The following is a 12,104-nucleotide window of genomic DNA, read 5'->3' as shown; positions in this document are numbered from 1 at the left end:
TTTTTACCTCTGTCTTCATTGAGAACATCTCTCCTCACCCCAATGGACAACAAGATGGGGACCGGGGCGGTAAAGCCCCTCCCACTGTAGGGGAAGATCAGGTTCATGACCACCTGAGGAACCTGAACATATGTAAGTCTATGGGATCTGATGAGATATATCCCAGAGTCCTGAGGGAATTGACCAACTCTCTATGATATTTGAAAAGTCATGGCAGTCAGGAGAAGTCCCTGGTGAGTGGAAGAAGGGCAACATCAGGCCCATTTATAAAAAGGGTAGAAAAGATGACCCTGGAACTACGGACCTGTCAGCCTCACCTCTGTGCCTGGGAAGATCATGGAACAAATCCTCCTAGAAGCTATGCTAAAGCACATGGAGGACAGGGAGGTTTTTATAAAACTGGATTTTGTAAAGCCTTTGATATGGTCCCCCATAACATCGTTCTCGAGAGAGAGATGGATTTGATGGGTGGACTCTTTCATCCACTGTGAATAATGCATGACCTAAATCACTGTAGTGTGTGTAATGTCTTTGCCATACATAGTTACCTGTTGTGCTTACAACAGAGAATATTATAATGCAATTACTTTGAAATATGTGGATGAAGAAATGCAGTGAGTGAGGGTGGACTCTTCGCTAGATGAGGAATTGGTTGGGTGGTCACATTCAGAGAGTAGTGGTCAACGGCTCGATGTCCAGATGGAGACCCATGAAAAGAGGTGTCCCTCAGGGGTCTGTACTGGCACCAGTGCTGTTTAATATTTTCATCAATGATATTGACAGCGAGATTGAGTGCACCCTCAGCAAATTCACAGATGACACTGAACTGAGTGGTACAGTTGTCACACCAGAAGGACAGGATATCATCAAAAGGGACCTGCACAAGTTGGAGAAGTGGGACTGTGTGAACCTCATGAGATTCAACAAGGTGAACTGCAAGGTCCTACACCTGGGTAGGGGCAATCTGCAGTTTCAACACAGGATACGGAACAATGTGATTGAGAGCAGATCTGCAGAGAAGAATTTGGGGCTGCTGTTTGGTAGGAAGCTTGACATGAATTGGCAATGCATGCTTGCAGCCCAGAAGGCCAACCATATCCTGGGCTTCAAAAGAAGCGTGGCCAGCAGGGTGAGGGAGGTGATTCTGCCCATCTGCTCTTGTGAGATCCCACCTGGAGTTCTGTGTCCAGTTCTGGAATCCATAACATAAGGATATGGAGCTGTTGGAGCAAGAACTGGAGGGCTACAAAGATAATCAGAGGGCTGGAGCACCTCTGCTGTGAGGACAGGCTGAGAGAGTTGGGATTGTTCAGCCTGGAGAAGAGAAGGCTCTGAGGAGACCTTATAGGGGCCTTCCAGTACCTGAAGGGAGTGTATAGGAAAGATGGGGAGGGACATTTTACAAGGGCATGTAGTGATAGAATGAGGGGGAATGGCTATAAATTGGACGAGGTAAGATTTAGGCTAGACATTAGGAAGAAATTCTTCACAATAAGAGTGATGAGGCACTGGCACAGGTTACCCAGGGAAGTTGTGGATACCCTCTTCCTGGAAATATTGAAGGCCAGGTTCGATGGGACCTTGAGCAGCCTGGTCTGGTGGGAAGTTGCATGGCAGATGGGGCTTGGAACCAGACAATCTTTAAGGTCCCTTCCAACTCAAACCATTTTGTGATTCTATGAAAAAGCTGAAGGTGAGGATCTGCCTTTTTTTCAGTATTTGGTAGAAACAGTAGTAGGACAGAAACCTGTGGAGACACAAAGCTTTTTAACTGACTACCGGAGAATATTCAGAGAAGCTCCATTCTCATGTTGAAAATAAGAAAAAATGCACCATAAATACAGTCACAGGAGAGGCACTCAGAGGACAGAATGAGACCAGCTGACATATGTACCCAATCAAATCTAATCCTTGACTATCACAGATTGCTGTCAGTAATGAGATGGCCATGAACACCCTGAAAATCAGAGAATAATTTCAAGCGGTGAATAAAACTGGCGCTGGGGGGGATGAACACCAAATGCTTGCAGACAAATTGCAGGTGGAAAAAGAGACTAAAAGCTGATTAATAAATTATTCCTTACAAGTAACTCTCTGAGTTCTCATATGGTGAGCAATATTTTGTTTGCTTTTTGACTGCTCATGTAACAGTCTCACCAGGGCCCTGAACTCCAGCAGCTAAAATAGTCTCTTGAAATTACACTCATTGCATTTCTTCATCCACATATTTCAAAGTAATTGCACTATAATATTCTCTGTTGTAAGCACAACAGGTAACTATGTATAGCAAAGACATTACACACACTACAGTGATTTAGGTCATGCATTATTTACAGTGGATGAAATACATTTATCCTAGAAAAACCCTTTCCAGCCAAGTACAGTGTCAGATGGAGCAGGCAGAATTGCAAGAGGAAATTTAGTCCTCTGAACTGAATATGGTGACATGGTGTTTGAAACTATGAACTGCTGAGGTCACTGAAAACTGACTTTAACACACGTGCACCCTTTGCATAGCCCCAAACAAAGTCCAGAAGGGCCTGGTGATATGGTCTTCTTTACAATAAATACGTGCTTTATGGAGGTATTCAAAGAAGCTGTTCATGTTAGATACGTGCCTGCTGGTTTCTTAGCAAAGCCATTGTTAATTTTGTAGAGATGTTTGCCCTAACACAGGCCTTACAAGAAATACATGTCTTTTTTTCCTACTAGATGTAAAACACCATAGTGTAACTGCATCTGAACTATTGGGAGATAGAGAGGGGTGGGGGAGAAAATAAAAGAAGTGAAAGAGCTCAGGGAATTTTTACAAGTAGACGGGGCAAAAGGTACTTCAATTATCCTCTCTAACAAAACCCATCTGTACTATTTGTACTTGGATCTAGTTTAAACTAAGTTCTACAACCACAGTTGCAAGAGAAACAATGCTGATAACTGTATATCATGAATTAATGACTAGGAAAACTCCTCAACTCAGCTTTTGAAAACTGTGCTGAAGACAACGAGATGTGCAGCTCAGTTTTTTATTTTTCTAACTTCATTTTCCTAAAATACTACACAAGAAATGTAGGAAAACAGTTTTCAGTGAGGATTTGGCCTGGAGCCATTTGACTCATGTCTACAGAGGAATATTCTAATTTGGGAAGCTGTTAATTGAAGCAATCAAAATATTTTGACCTGACATGTTATGAAAGACAGATAACTGATATACCTTGTGTATGTATATGGCCGTGTGTTTAGCACCAAACTCAATTAACAAATGAACTTTAATCACCTCTTTGCTTAAACAGACCAAACTTTCTGTAAAACTATCCAGTATCCAGCTCTCCAGTAATACATATCTTGAGAAATTAGGCAAGACAATCTGAATGTTCAATGTGAAAATTTTCAGTTTTCAATGTGAAAGTTCATATCTCTGTATTAGTATGGCTGGACAGACAAAAAGCAAATGTAGCTCCTGAAATTAAGTTGGCAAGGAGACTTTTTGGTTTTGGAGGAAATGTAAGTATGCACACATACTTTGCAGGGAAAAGCCTTTCAAAATAAACTATGCTGACATCTATTTGTTTTATCTGCCCCTTGTGCTTTTTGAAGTTAACAGCAGTATGCTGTGCTGAAGAGCTGAGGAAGTGTGGGGATCTACACCAAGCCCCTGGGATAGGAATGCCAAGGAATGACTGGAGCAAGAAACTGCTTGGGAAAGCATGGGAAAGATACTTAAAACAGGTTGTTAGGATTGCTTAAAACACAGATAAATGTGTTGTGCTATTGCTACTTTGGTTCGGTGGGTGACTAGAAAGAACAATTCAAAGTATATTGTTGTTCAACCAATATTTTGTTAAAAACTTGTCTGGCACTGCATGTTAGGCAAAAGCTAACTAATTAGAGATTTTTACTGGAGACATTACTTGCAGAAATAAAAGTGGCAGAAGCAGCTCCTAACTTAAGCTGTATAAATACATGTAAAAGTTTTTGTCAAGCTTTATGAGAAGTGATAACAACCATAATGATCAGGTCCTACCTTGACGTCAACATTATTGTGTTATGCATGCTAAAAGACTTTTTCTTTTCATTCTAGGGTTTCTATGGCAACTGCGTCCTCCCAGGTTCTAATTCCTGAAATTAATCTCAATGATACTTTCGATACTTTCGCACTTGACTTTACCCGGGAGAAGAAATTGTTGGAATGCCTTGACTATCTTACAGGTATCTCTTTTTTCTAAAGGCGCTGCTATCATATGTTCCTCATAAAACAATATTGATAGGATTTCTTTCATTCTTCTCTGTGGTCACTTAACTTTGGCTGATTACCAGGTGCCAACCAAACTACTTTCTCACTCCAACTCCTCTGCAAGACAGGGGGAGAAAATAAGATGAAAAGCTTATGGGTTATGCTGAGGACAAGATGATCACTCAACAATTACAGCTACAGGCAAGACAGACTCAGCTTGGGGAAGATTAATGTAATTTAATACCAATTAATTGTAAGACTAGCATAGGGAAAAATAAAAACTAAAACCACTTTCCCTCCATCCCATCCTTGTCCCAGGTTCAACTTCACTCCCAACTCTTTTACGTCCTCCCCCTGAGTGTCACAGGAGAACAGAGAATGGGGCTACAGTCAGTTCATCATACATCATCTCTGCCAATCCTTCCTCCTCACACTCTTCCTCGGCTCCAGAGTGAGTTCCCTCCTACGGGATGAAGTTCTTCAGGAACTTCTCCAATGTGAGTCCTGCCAGCAGGCCTCAGTTATCCAAGAACTGTTTCAGCATGGGTCCTTTCCATATGGTACAGTCCTTCACGAATGGACTGCTCCATTGTAGAACCCCCATGGACCATGGTTCCTGCCAGAAAACTTGTTCCTGTGTGGGCTCCCCTTTGCAGGCTGCAGCTTCCTTCAGGGCATATCCTCCCGCTACAGGGAGATAACTTTGTATCACCGTGGTCTGCTCCGCAGCTGTTGGGGAGTTTCTGCTCCAGTACCTTCACTGACATTGATGTCTGCAGGGCTCTTTCTCTCACATTCTTTCTCTCACACTTCACTCTCCCAGCTGTTGTGCAGCCTTTTCCCCCCCTTTTCCTAAATATGTTAACACAGGGGCACTACCAGCATCAGTGACGGGCTCAGCTTTGGGCAGCAACAGGTCTGTCTTAGAACAGGCTGTATCTGACCTGGAGGTCAGCTCCTGGTACTCACAGAAGTCACTCCTGCAGCACAGCCGCTACCAAAACCTAGCCACGTAGACACGGTACTCCCTCCTTCTTAATCCTGAATATATACCCCCAGTAGCTCCAGGATGCCCCAAGAAGGATTAGGTGCTATAGAGGATAGCTGGAATGCATTTGCTATCTTCTCTCCTTGCATTTCTCCCCACCAGGGTACAGGCACCTGGGAGAAAGAAATGGTTAAAAGCCACCACAGCAAAGTGAAAGGAAAGAGCAGCTGGAGCTCAGCCTGGAGCGGCCAGAGGAGAGAGAGCAGGGCCCAAATTCCATTTCCTGGGAGACAGATGCTCCACATGTTACCCTCTCTCTTGGGGTTGCCTCTTTGCTTGCAGTAGACTGCAGGCTGGCAGATTTCCCATGACCAGCCAGAAGCTGTTCAAGCAATCAGTATCAAGGGCTCAGCAATAAAAGATGTTTTCTTCTGCCAGTGCCGCTGCATATTTCCCTTATCACAGAACCAGAGGACCTTGCTGTGTGTGAGACTAGAGAGTACACAGTGTGCACTGTGCCAAGGTGTGGGATGGGTTCTCTGCAGAGCAGAGCTTCAGCTCACTAAAACTGAGAGCTTTGGCCTGAAGAAGCCCACAGGATTAGACCCTGAAGGGTCTACTGAAGGCCTGAGTAATGTGCGATCTCAGAGTATATAATGACTCACAAAGAGAAACAAATTACTGTAATTTAGGGTGTTTTGATTTCACTGCCAGAATTAGAACAATTCATTCCAGTTCAATTGAAAACAGAAGAGACACAGAGTAGGTTTTCATTTTGCAGGGTCTTTAAGTATGTGATGTTAACAGCAAGAATTCATTATGAAAGTCACAAAGCACTGTTAGAAAAACACTTGAAAATGCTTCCTGTGCCCATTCTCTTATCCTAGTTCGCAGGAGATATATCCATGTTATTTCAGAAGAATGTGAGAGCATGGAGTCTCCTCATTGCCAGCCATTGGACCTTTTCCATACGGAGGGCTGGTTTCTGGCTTTTCTGCATGAGAATAAGTGAACAGATTAATACTGGGAAAAGCAAGGCTTTCTGCGTGCACAGGGCAGCACCACCATTGTGTTACTGAGCTATGGGGTTCTTGTCATATCTGAATGAGCAACGTTATCTTCAAGAAGCTTATGTGTCACTGTGTAACTGGTGAGCGCAGTGTTTAACACATATTCAGGTAAATAATACCCAGTAATAATGGCATGGGAAACGAACTTTTTATACAGCACCAGTGAAATGTTATGGTGTTTACCTCTCCCCAAAGTCTGCTGGGATCTTGCCACCATGTTGAGTATTCACCCCAATATTATAAGAAGCCAAGGAAAAGAAAGGAAGGAATTAAAAAAAAAGCCAGGCTCATTTGCCCTAACCAAGGAATCTACATGTGAAATAATCAGCCTCATCTTCTGCTATAGTCATAGAAGAGGAATAACCACCTCCTTTTAAGGCACACATATCAGTCAGTTGACTGCATTCTGGAGATGCCTTTTTCTCCCAGCTGGCTCCATACAGAGGCTAGAGAGACTCATTCAAATATAGGTAATTGTGGTTTACATCTTCAAAATTATAACTCCATCTAGCAGTTTGTTCTTGCATCCGCCAGGTCTTCCCCCCTTTGTATATCCCATGTCAGTATTACCAGCCTAACCTGAGAAAATGAAGGTTGTATCTGAAGGGTAGTCTTGATACAGGGTGCAATGCCACGAAAATCCTTTCTGCACTCCATCATGCTGGCCACACCATTTACACAGCTTCTTCTCTGCCTTCTTCCTACCTCATCCAGTCTTAAAAAATTGCTCACAATACAGTCTAAGAGAACTTGTGAATGTGTCAAGCAGTTTAGCTGATTTTTCCTAATCTACCACTTAGATTATCTTTGCCCTTGATGTCCATTGCAGAAGAGTTTTCGCTGCCTCTGCCTTTGTACTATTTTCCTTCATATTAATAAATAGCATATGGCTGCAATGCAAAATGCAAAACACATGTCCAAATTATCTGAGCATAAAATACAACCTACACAGGCAGTTAAAATATGTTTATGTAAATACATGTATATATGTAATACATATGTGTGTATGTATAGTCCCAAGAGTCAAATGCACTTGATTATTTTCTATTGTTCAGAAACTCTAGAGGATGATTTATTTTATTTTACCCTTTTTAGATTGATGAATGGAATCTTCATAGATCTTAAACTGAAAACTGTGTGACAGAGTGAATTGGGTTTTGCTTTTATCATGTTTCACAGTTAAGTAAAATGAAAACCATTTGTAAGTTCTAATGGTACATCTGTATTGTGAATCAAGTGAAGAAGCGTAGATTATGTCGATTGTCTGTACTGCTTCTGAACAAAATGTCAAAGCCTGAATTCCAGCTTCATTTTGTCTGCTGTCAATTGCCTTCAAAGCAATTGACCTTGGTTGTCTTCTGGAGATTTTCTTCTTTTTTGGTTCTTCTCAGTGTATTATTTGTCAGATCTTCTCATCCTCTATCTCCCCAACCCCAGTCTTCTATGTGGCACATTGAAGTTTACGTCTTTCTTTCTTCCTAGGCTATTTCTTTCCCAAATACAAATTTAACTAGATTGTGCTTATCATTTACACAGCTGTCTCTCCAAACCTTCTGCTATCAAAATGAAAAACTGATCTCTCTCTGAAAGTTGCCAGACACTGACATATCAAGCTCAGTGTAGTAAAACAATATGCTTAATCTTCCTCTAACTGTTCTATCCTCTGTATGTATAGTCTTGATGTCTTTTGAAAGCTTTCTTATCTTTCCAGTTATTCAAGCATTTCATCTGGAACTCATCTTTTTCTAAATATGTATCTAGCTAGATATGACTTGCAAACTCTTGGCAGAGTATTCATAACTTAAGGACTTTTTTTATCCATCGTGAATCAAAAATCCTTGTTCTGTGTCTTAATTGTTTGAAATCAATTGCAGGAGCATCTATTCTTTGACCTTGCCATTTACCTTGCTTCAGAAATCCCATCTGATGCAATACTATGTTTTCTTCATCCGTCGCTTTAGTGATGACTGCACTAAGAAATATGCATCGCCTAGCATATACCAGTAGTTTTTTCACATGAAAACAACTCAGTTCTGGAAACCCTTTACAATCTATATTTCCTCTTAACTCTTTCGGTTTTAAAAGATTGAAAGACACCTCCAGCCAGCTCAGTCTCATGCTTTGGATGTAATCTCTTCTCATTCGGTTATTTTTGAACAGTTCTGGTCTACACAAAGGCAATGTCTACATGGTTGTATAACTTAGCTCTTGATGCCAAGTCTTGCATGACAGGTAACTAACACATCAAATTTGTATCTGCATCTGATGTAATTGTGCCTTTCAGGTTTCTGCATGCTGGTTCAGTCTAGTGTCATGATACACCATGGTACCAGTAATGAACACATGAGACAGGTTCAGAGCAGCTTCCCCAACTCCTTCAGCAATATGAACATTTCTAGCACCATTAAGTCAAGGAGGTGGCTTAGATCTTTGTTTTTTACTCGGTATCAAAATCATCAAGGAACCCTTACAAAGTCGATCACTTCCTGCCAGCAGGAAGGTGAATACCAAGCAGACAAAAGGAAGCTGAGGTGGGTTTAGTCAATCTCTGTGACCTTGATCTTAAAGTATTTAGAAATAGTCTCAGTAGTCACCCAGGAGCCACTATGTTCATGCTGGGATTCACCAGTGAGAGGCAGTTTCCCTAAACTGCCTCTCAGGTGCATGGACCATGTCAGTGCTTTCAGTGTGCTTCAGAGCAAAAGCCACACACGTTACATTGAATGGAAGGTAAGTTAGACTAAGCCAGATGAAGGGAGTAGGTATACTCACAAGGTCAGTTACTTCTGGGAGTAAATTTAAGAAACTGCTTTTCTAATAATAATTATTGCCTTTCAGGCGCTTCAGATGCGGTTCCTGACTATTTATGTGTGCCTGTTCGGTTTTGAGTTGAAGTCACACAAATGAACTAAAACAGCCTTCAGCGATGATTTTCACTCTTGTCAAGAGTGTTGATTCACGGATGCAGGTGGATGAAAGTCAATGCAACTGAGGCAGTTATCACTCCCAGATGTTTGTCCTGGTCCTCTATGGAGGTTGCCATCCATGACAAAGGAGAGTTACAGATGTTAGGAAGTGATTCCTTAAACCAGTGCAGGTTTCATTGTGTCTTGCTAAGTCTGCTGGCACTGATTCCAAGTTCCGTTTCTGCTCAAGGCTGTAAATTTGGAGTTTTCAAGTGCTGCTTCAAATTTTTTTTCCATTCTCCTTGACATTGGGTAGCAGTCTGTAGACAAGATGCTGCCAATAGTTGAGGGTATCAATAGCATTAGCTGCAAACTTCAATCTTGTAACTGTTGTGAGTCAGCACCCTGTGCTTACCCTGCAATGGACTGGAAGTGCTCATGGGTAATCACTGTTTCGCCACTGGAAAACAGGACCAAAGGGTAGGTTTATGAGGCTTTATGTCTCCCACCGCTGTGCTGGAAGCATGCTGGACCCCCTCTTCCTGAGCAGTGGTGGAGCACACCTGAGTCAAGACCACATGGAGAAGGTGCTGGTGCAGCCCTGAGATCACTCTGGGATCTCTGTAGAGCTTTCCCTGTGGCATCTGAGCTCTGTTGCAGTAGTGGTAAAAGTGATAAACAAATTGCACACTATCAAATGTAATAAGAAAGATAACTGATTAAGGTCAGTCTCTTTAACTGCATTATGGACATACACTCTCCAGGAGTATGTCCAGGAGTATGTGCTGTGGAGTGATGAATTTGGCAGTCAGATTTCTACATTGTCTTGAGAGTCATAACAGACCGTTTGCATGTAAACTTCCCTGTCTATACGCAGAAGCAGGTATATTTTATTTTGTTCTGAGTGTTGCTGAAGAGCTGGATTTCGTGCAGTATAGTCTCCGATGGGTGTGGGTTAATCACGAGAACATGGGAAAGATAGCCTGCTTAGGTCAAATATCATTTTTTCCTGTCATTCTCATTACATGAAGGCCTATAAATCTCCAGCCATAAGGCCAGCCAGGTGTGCATATGAAGAGAGAACTTTGGCTGTCATTTTCAAAGGAGTTGAAGAAACTTAGATGCTGTTGAAATACAGTTAACTGTTCATTAAACCTTCAGTCATTGCTGCTTTCCAACAAATTAATATTTATTATTAATTATGTTATAAATTAAAATTGTGGTAGTAAAAGCAGGTGCATTTTTCAAGTTAAAGATTTTCTCTGTTAGGTACAGAAAACTGAAGAAGAGTAGTTCAGTGGTAGTAAAATGGATCCAGTTAAACATTTGTAATTCATATTCTTTCAATTTTATTTTTTCTTCCTTTGAAGGAAAGGGAAAACATGAAAAAGAAGTCTCAGCTAGAAAATAAAAGATGTCTCCTGTAGATTGTTCTGCTGGATACATTTTTGAAACCTAGCTGGTAGGACTAATACAGTGCTGCATAGATTTCACAAGAATTAGTTGGCCTCAGTTAGTACACAACCTCTAAACTACAACACTAGCCTTTCCAGAAGAATGCCAGGGGTTTTCTCCTCCTTTTGTTCTTTCTTTCCTTGATGATTGTTCTTATTTTAGCTCATTTCCATCCTGGGACTCCATCTGTCCCAGGAGTTCCTCTGCTGAGGAGCAATTTTTGTTCTTTGCATGATGGTTTAGGGAAGATCATTAGGAATGAAGCTCCCACTGGGACAAGCATGCAGGAGTGCCCACCAGTCTTTCAAGGAAAGACTAATTAGATTCTTATTTAGGTGTTTGGCTTTGTAAAGAATGCAAACAAGGAAAATTTAGACCTAAGAAGTTTACTTCAGGTTTCACTTCTTTAAATAGATCATTAAAACAAACCTGTGTGCTAATCTGGAGGAAGAATGTATAGCTTGCTAGACAGAGTTCTTGCAGAAACAGAGGGACAATTTTTATTAAATTACTTGCATTGTTTTCTTTAATTATTTAATTAGCAGTGACATTGAAGGTTAGGTCAAATAGCCATACAGTTGGTGATGTTATGATGAGAAATCTTTTTGTAAGACTGAAAAGAAGTGAGTTGTATAGCCAAAAGAAATTATATGCATCTATATTAGAAAGGATAGCTAGGAAATAAATAAGAATGTTCTTGGAAAGAGTACAAGATTGAGCATGAATGCATGAATGATTGGAGGCTTCCCCAAGATTATATTTTTCACATACCACTTATGCCAATCTCTGATAAAATGACCTGGGCAAGTACTGCTTTGAAGTCAGCAGGGAAGAGTGCTGACTCTCCCTCTTTATAGATGCGTCAATGAAACTTTGTTAATTTTGGTGTGATGGTCAGAAACAATCCTAGAAATACTAACATGGCAGTTGTACCCATTTAATCACAGTTAAATGTGACCACTAACACATCAGTTGTGTAAGGGCGTCTGAAGCTAAAACTACTTTAATACAAAATATTTTCAAAATCTGGAGTTCCTAGATGATTTTATTGATAGTAAGAACATCTTTGCAACAATTTATTGATAATGAAAGTTACTCCTGGAATTAGCAAAAAGTCTGTGGGGTAGTATAGCTAGTAACTTATACATCAGATACATCCCCTAATCTCAGATGAGAAGGAAAATATTTTACTGATTGTGTCAGTAAGCCTGTTCTGTTGTATCTCACAGCTCCCAACCCACCCACCATTCGAGAAGAGCTCTGTACAGCTTCTTATGATACCATTACTGTCCACTGGACATCGGATGATGAGTTCAGTGTGGTCTCTTATGAGCTGCAGTACACCATCTTCACCGGACAAGCTAATGTTGTTAGTAAGTAAAACTTCTCTTTTCTAGTTCTGTTTCCTTATGTAAACTCTGTAAACTGAGTGCCTTTAAGCAGAAATGTAGGAA

The 12,104-nt window shown here is 41.1% G+C and overlaps 1 protein-coding gene across 6 annotated transcripts in view; it reads left to right on the top strand.

The window, feature by feature from the left end:
* The window catches only part of MID1 (midline 1), a 254,414-nt gene that overhangs the window by 215,646 nt on the left and 26,664 nt on the right, over positions 1-12,104 (top strand). For all 6 annotated transcript variants that reach the window (XM_054077430.1, XM_054077439.1, XM_054077446.1 and 3 more), the window contains exons 6-7: positions 4,079-4,206; positions 11,880-12,023. In XM_054077430.1, the coding sequence (XP_053933405.1) occupies positions 4,079-4,206; positions 11,880-12,023 (272 nt within the window). The remainder of the gene's footprint in view (positions 1-4,078; positions 4,207-11,879; positions 12,024-12,104) is intronic.

The sequence above is a fragment of the Cuculus canorus genome, chromosome 1 (genome assembly GCF_017976375.1).
Source record: "Cuculus canorus isolate bCucCan1 chromosome 1, bCucCan1.pri, whole genome shotgun sequence".
In the NCBI taxonomy this organism is placed as follows: Eukaryota; Metazoa; Chordata; class Aves; order Cuculiformes; family Cuculidae; genus Cuculus; species Cuculus canorus.
This window is presented reverse-complemented; position numbering and strand designations above follow the sequence as displayed.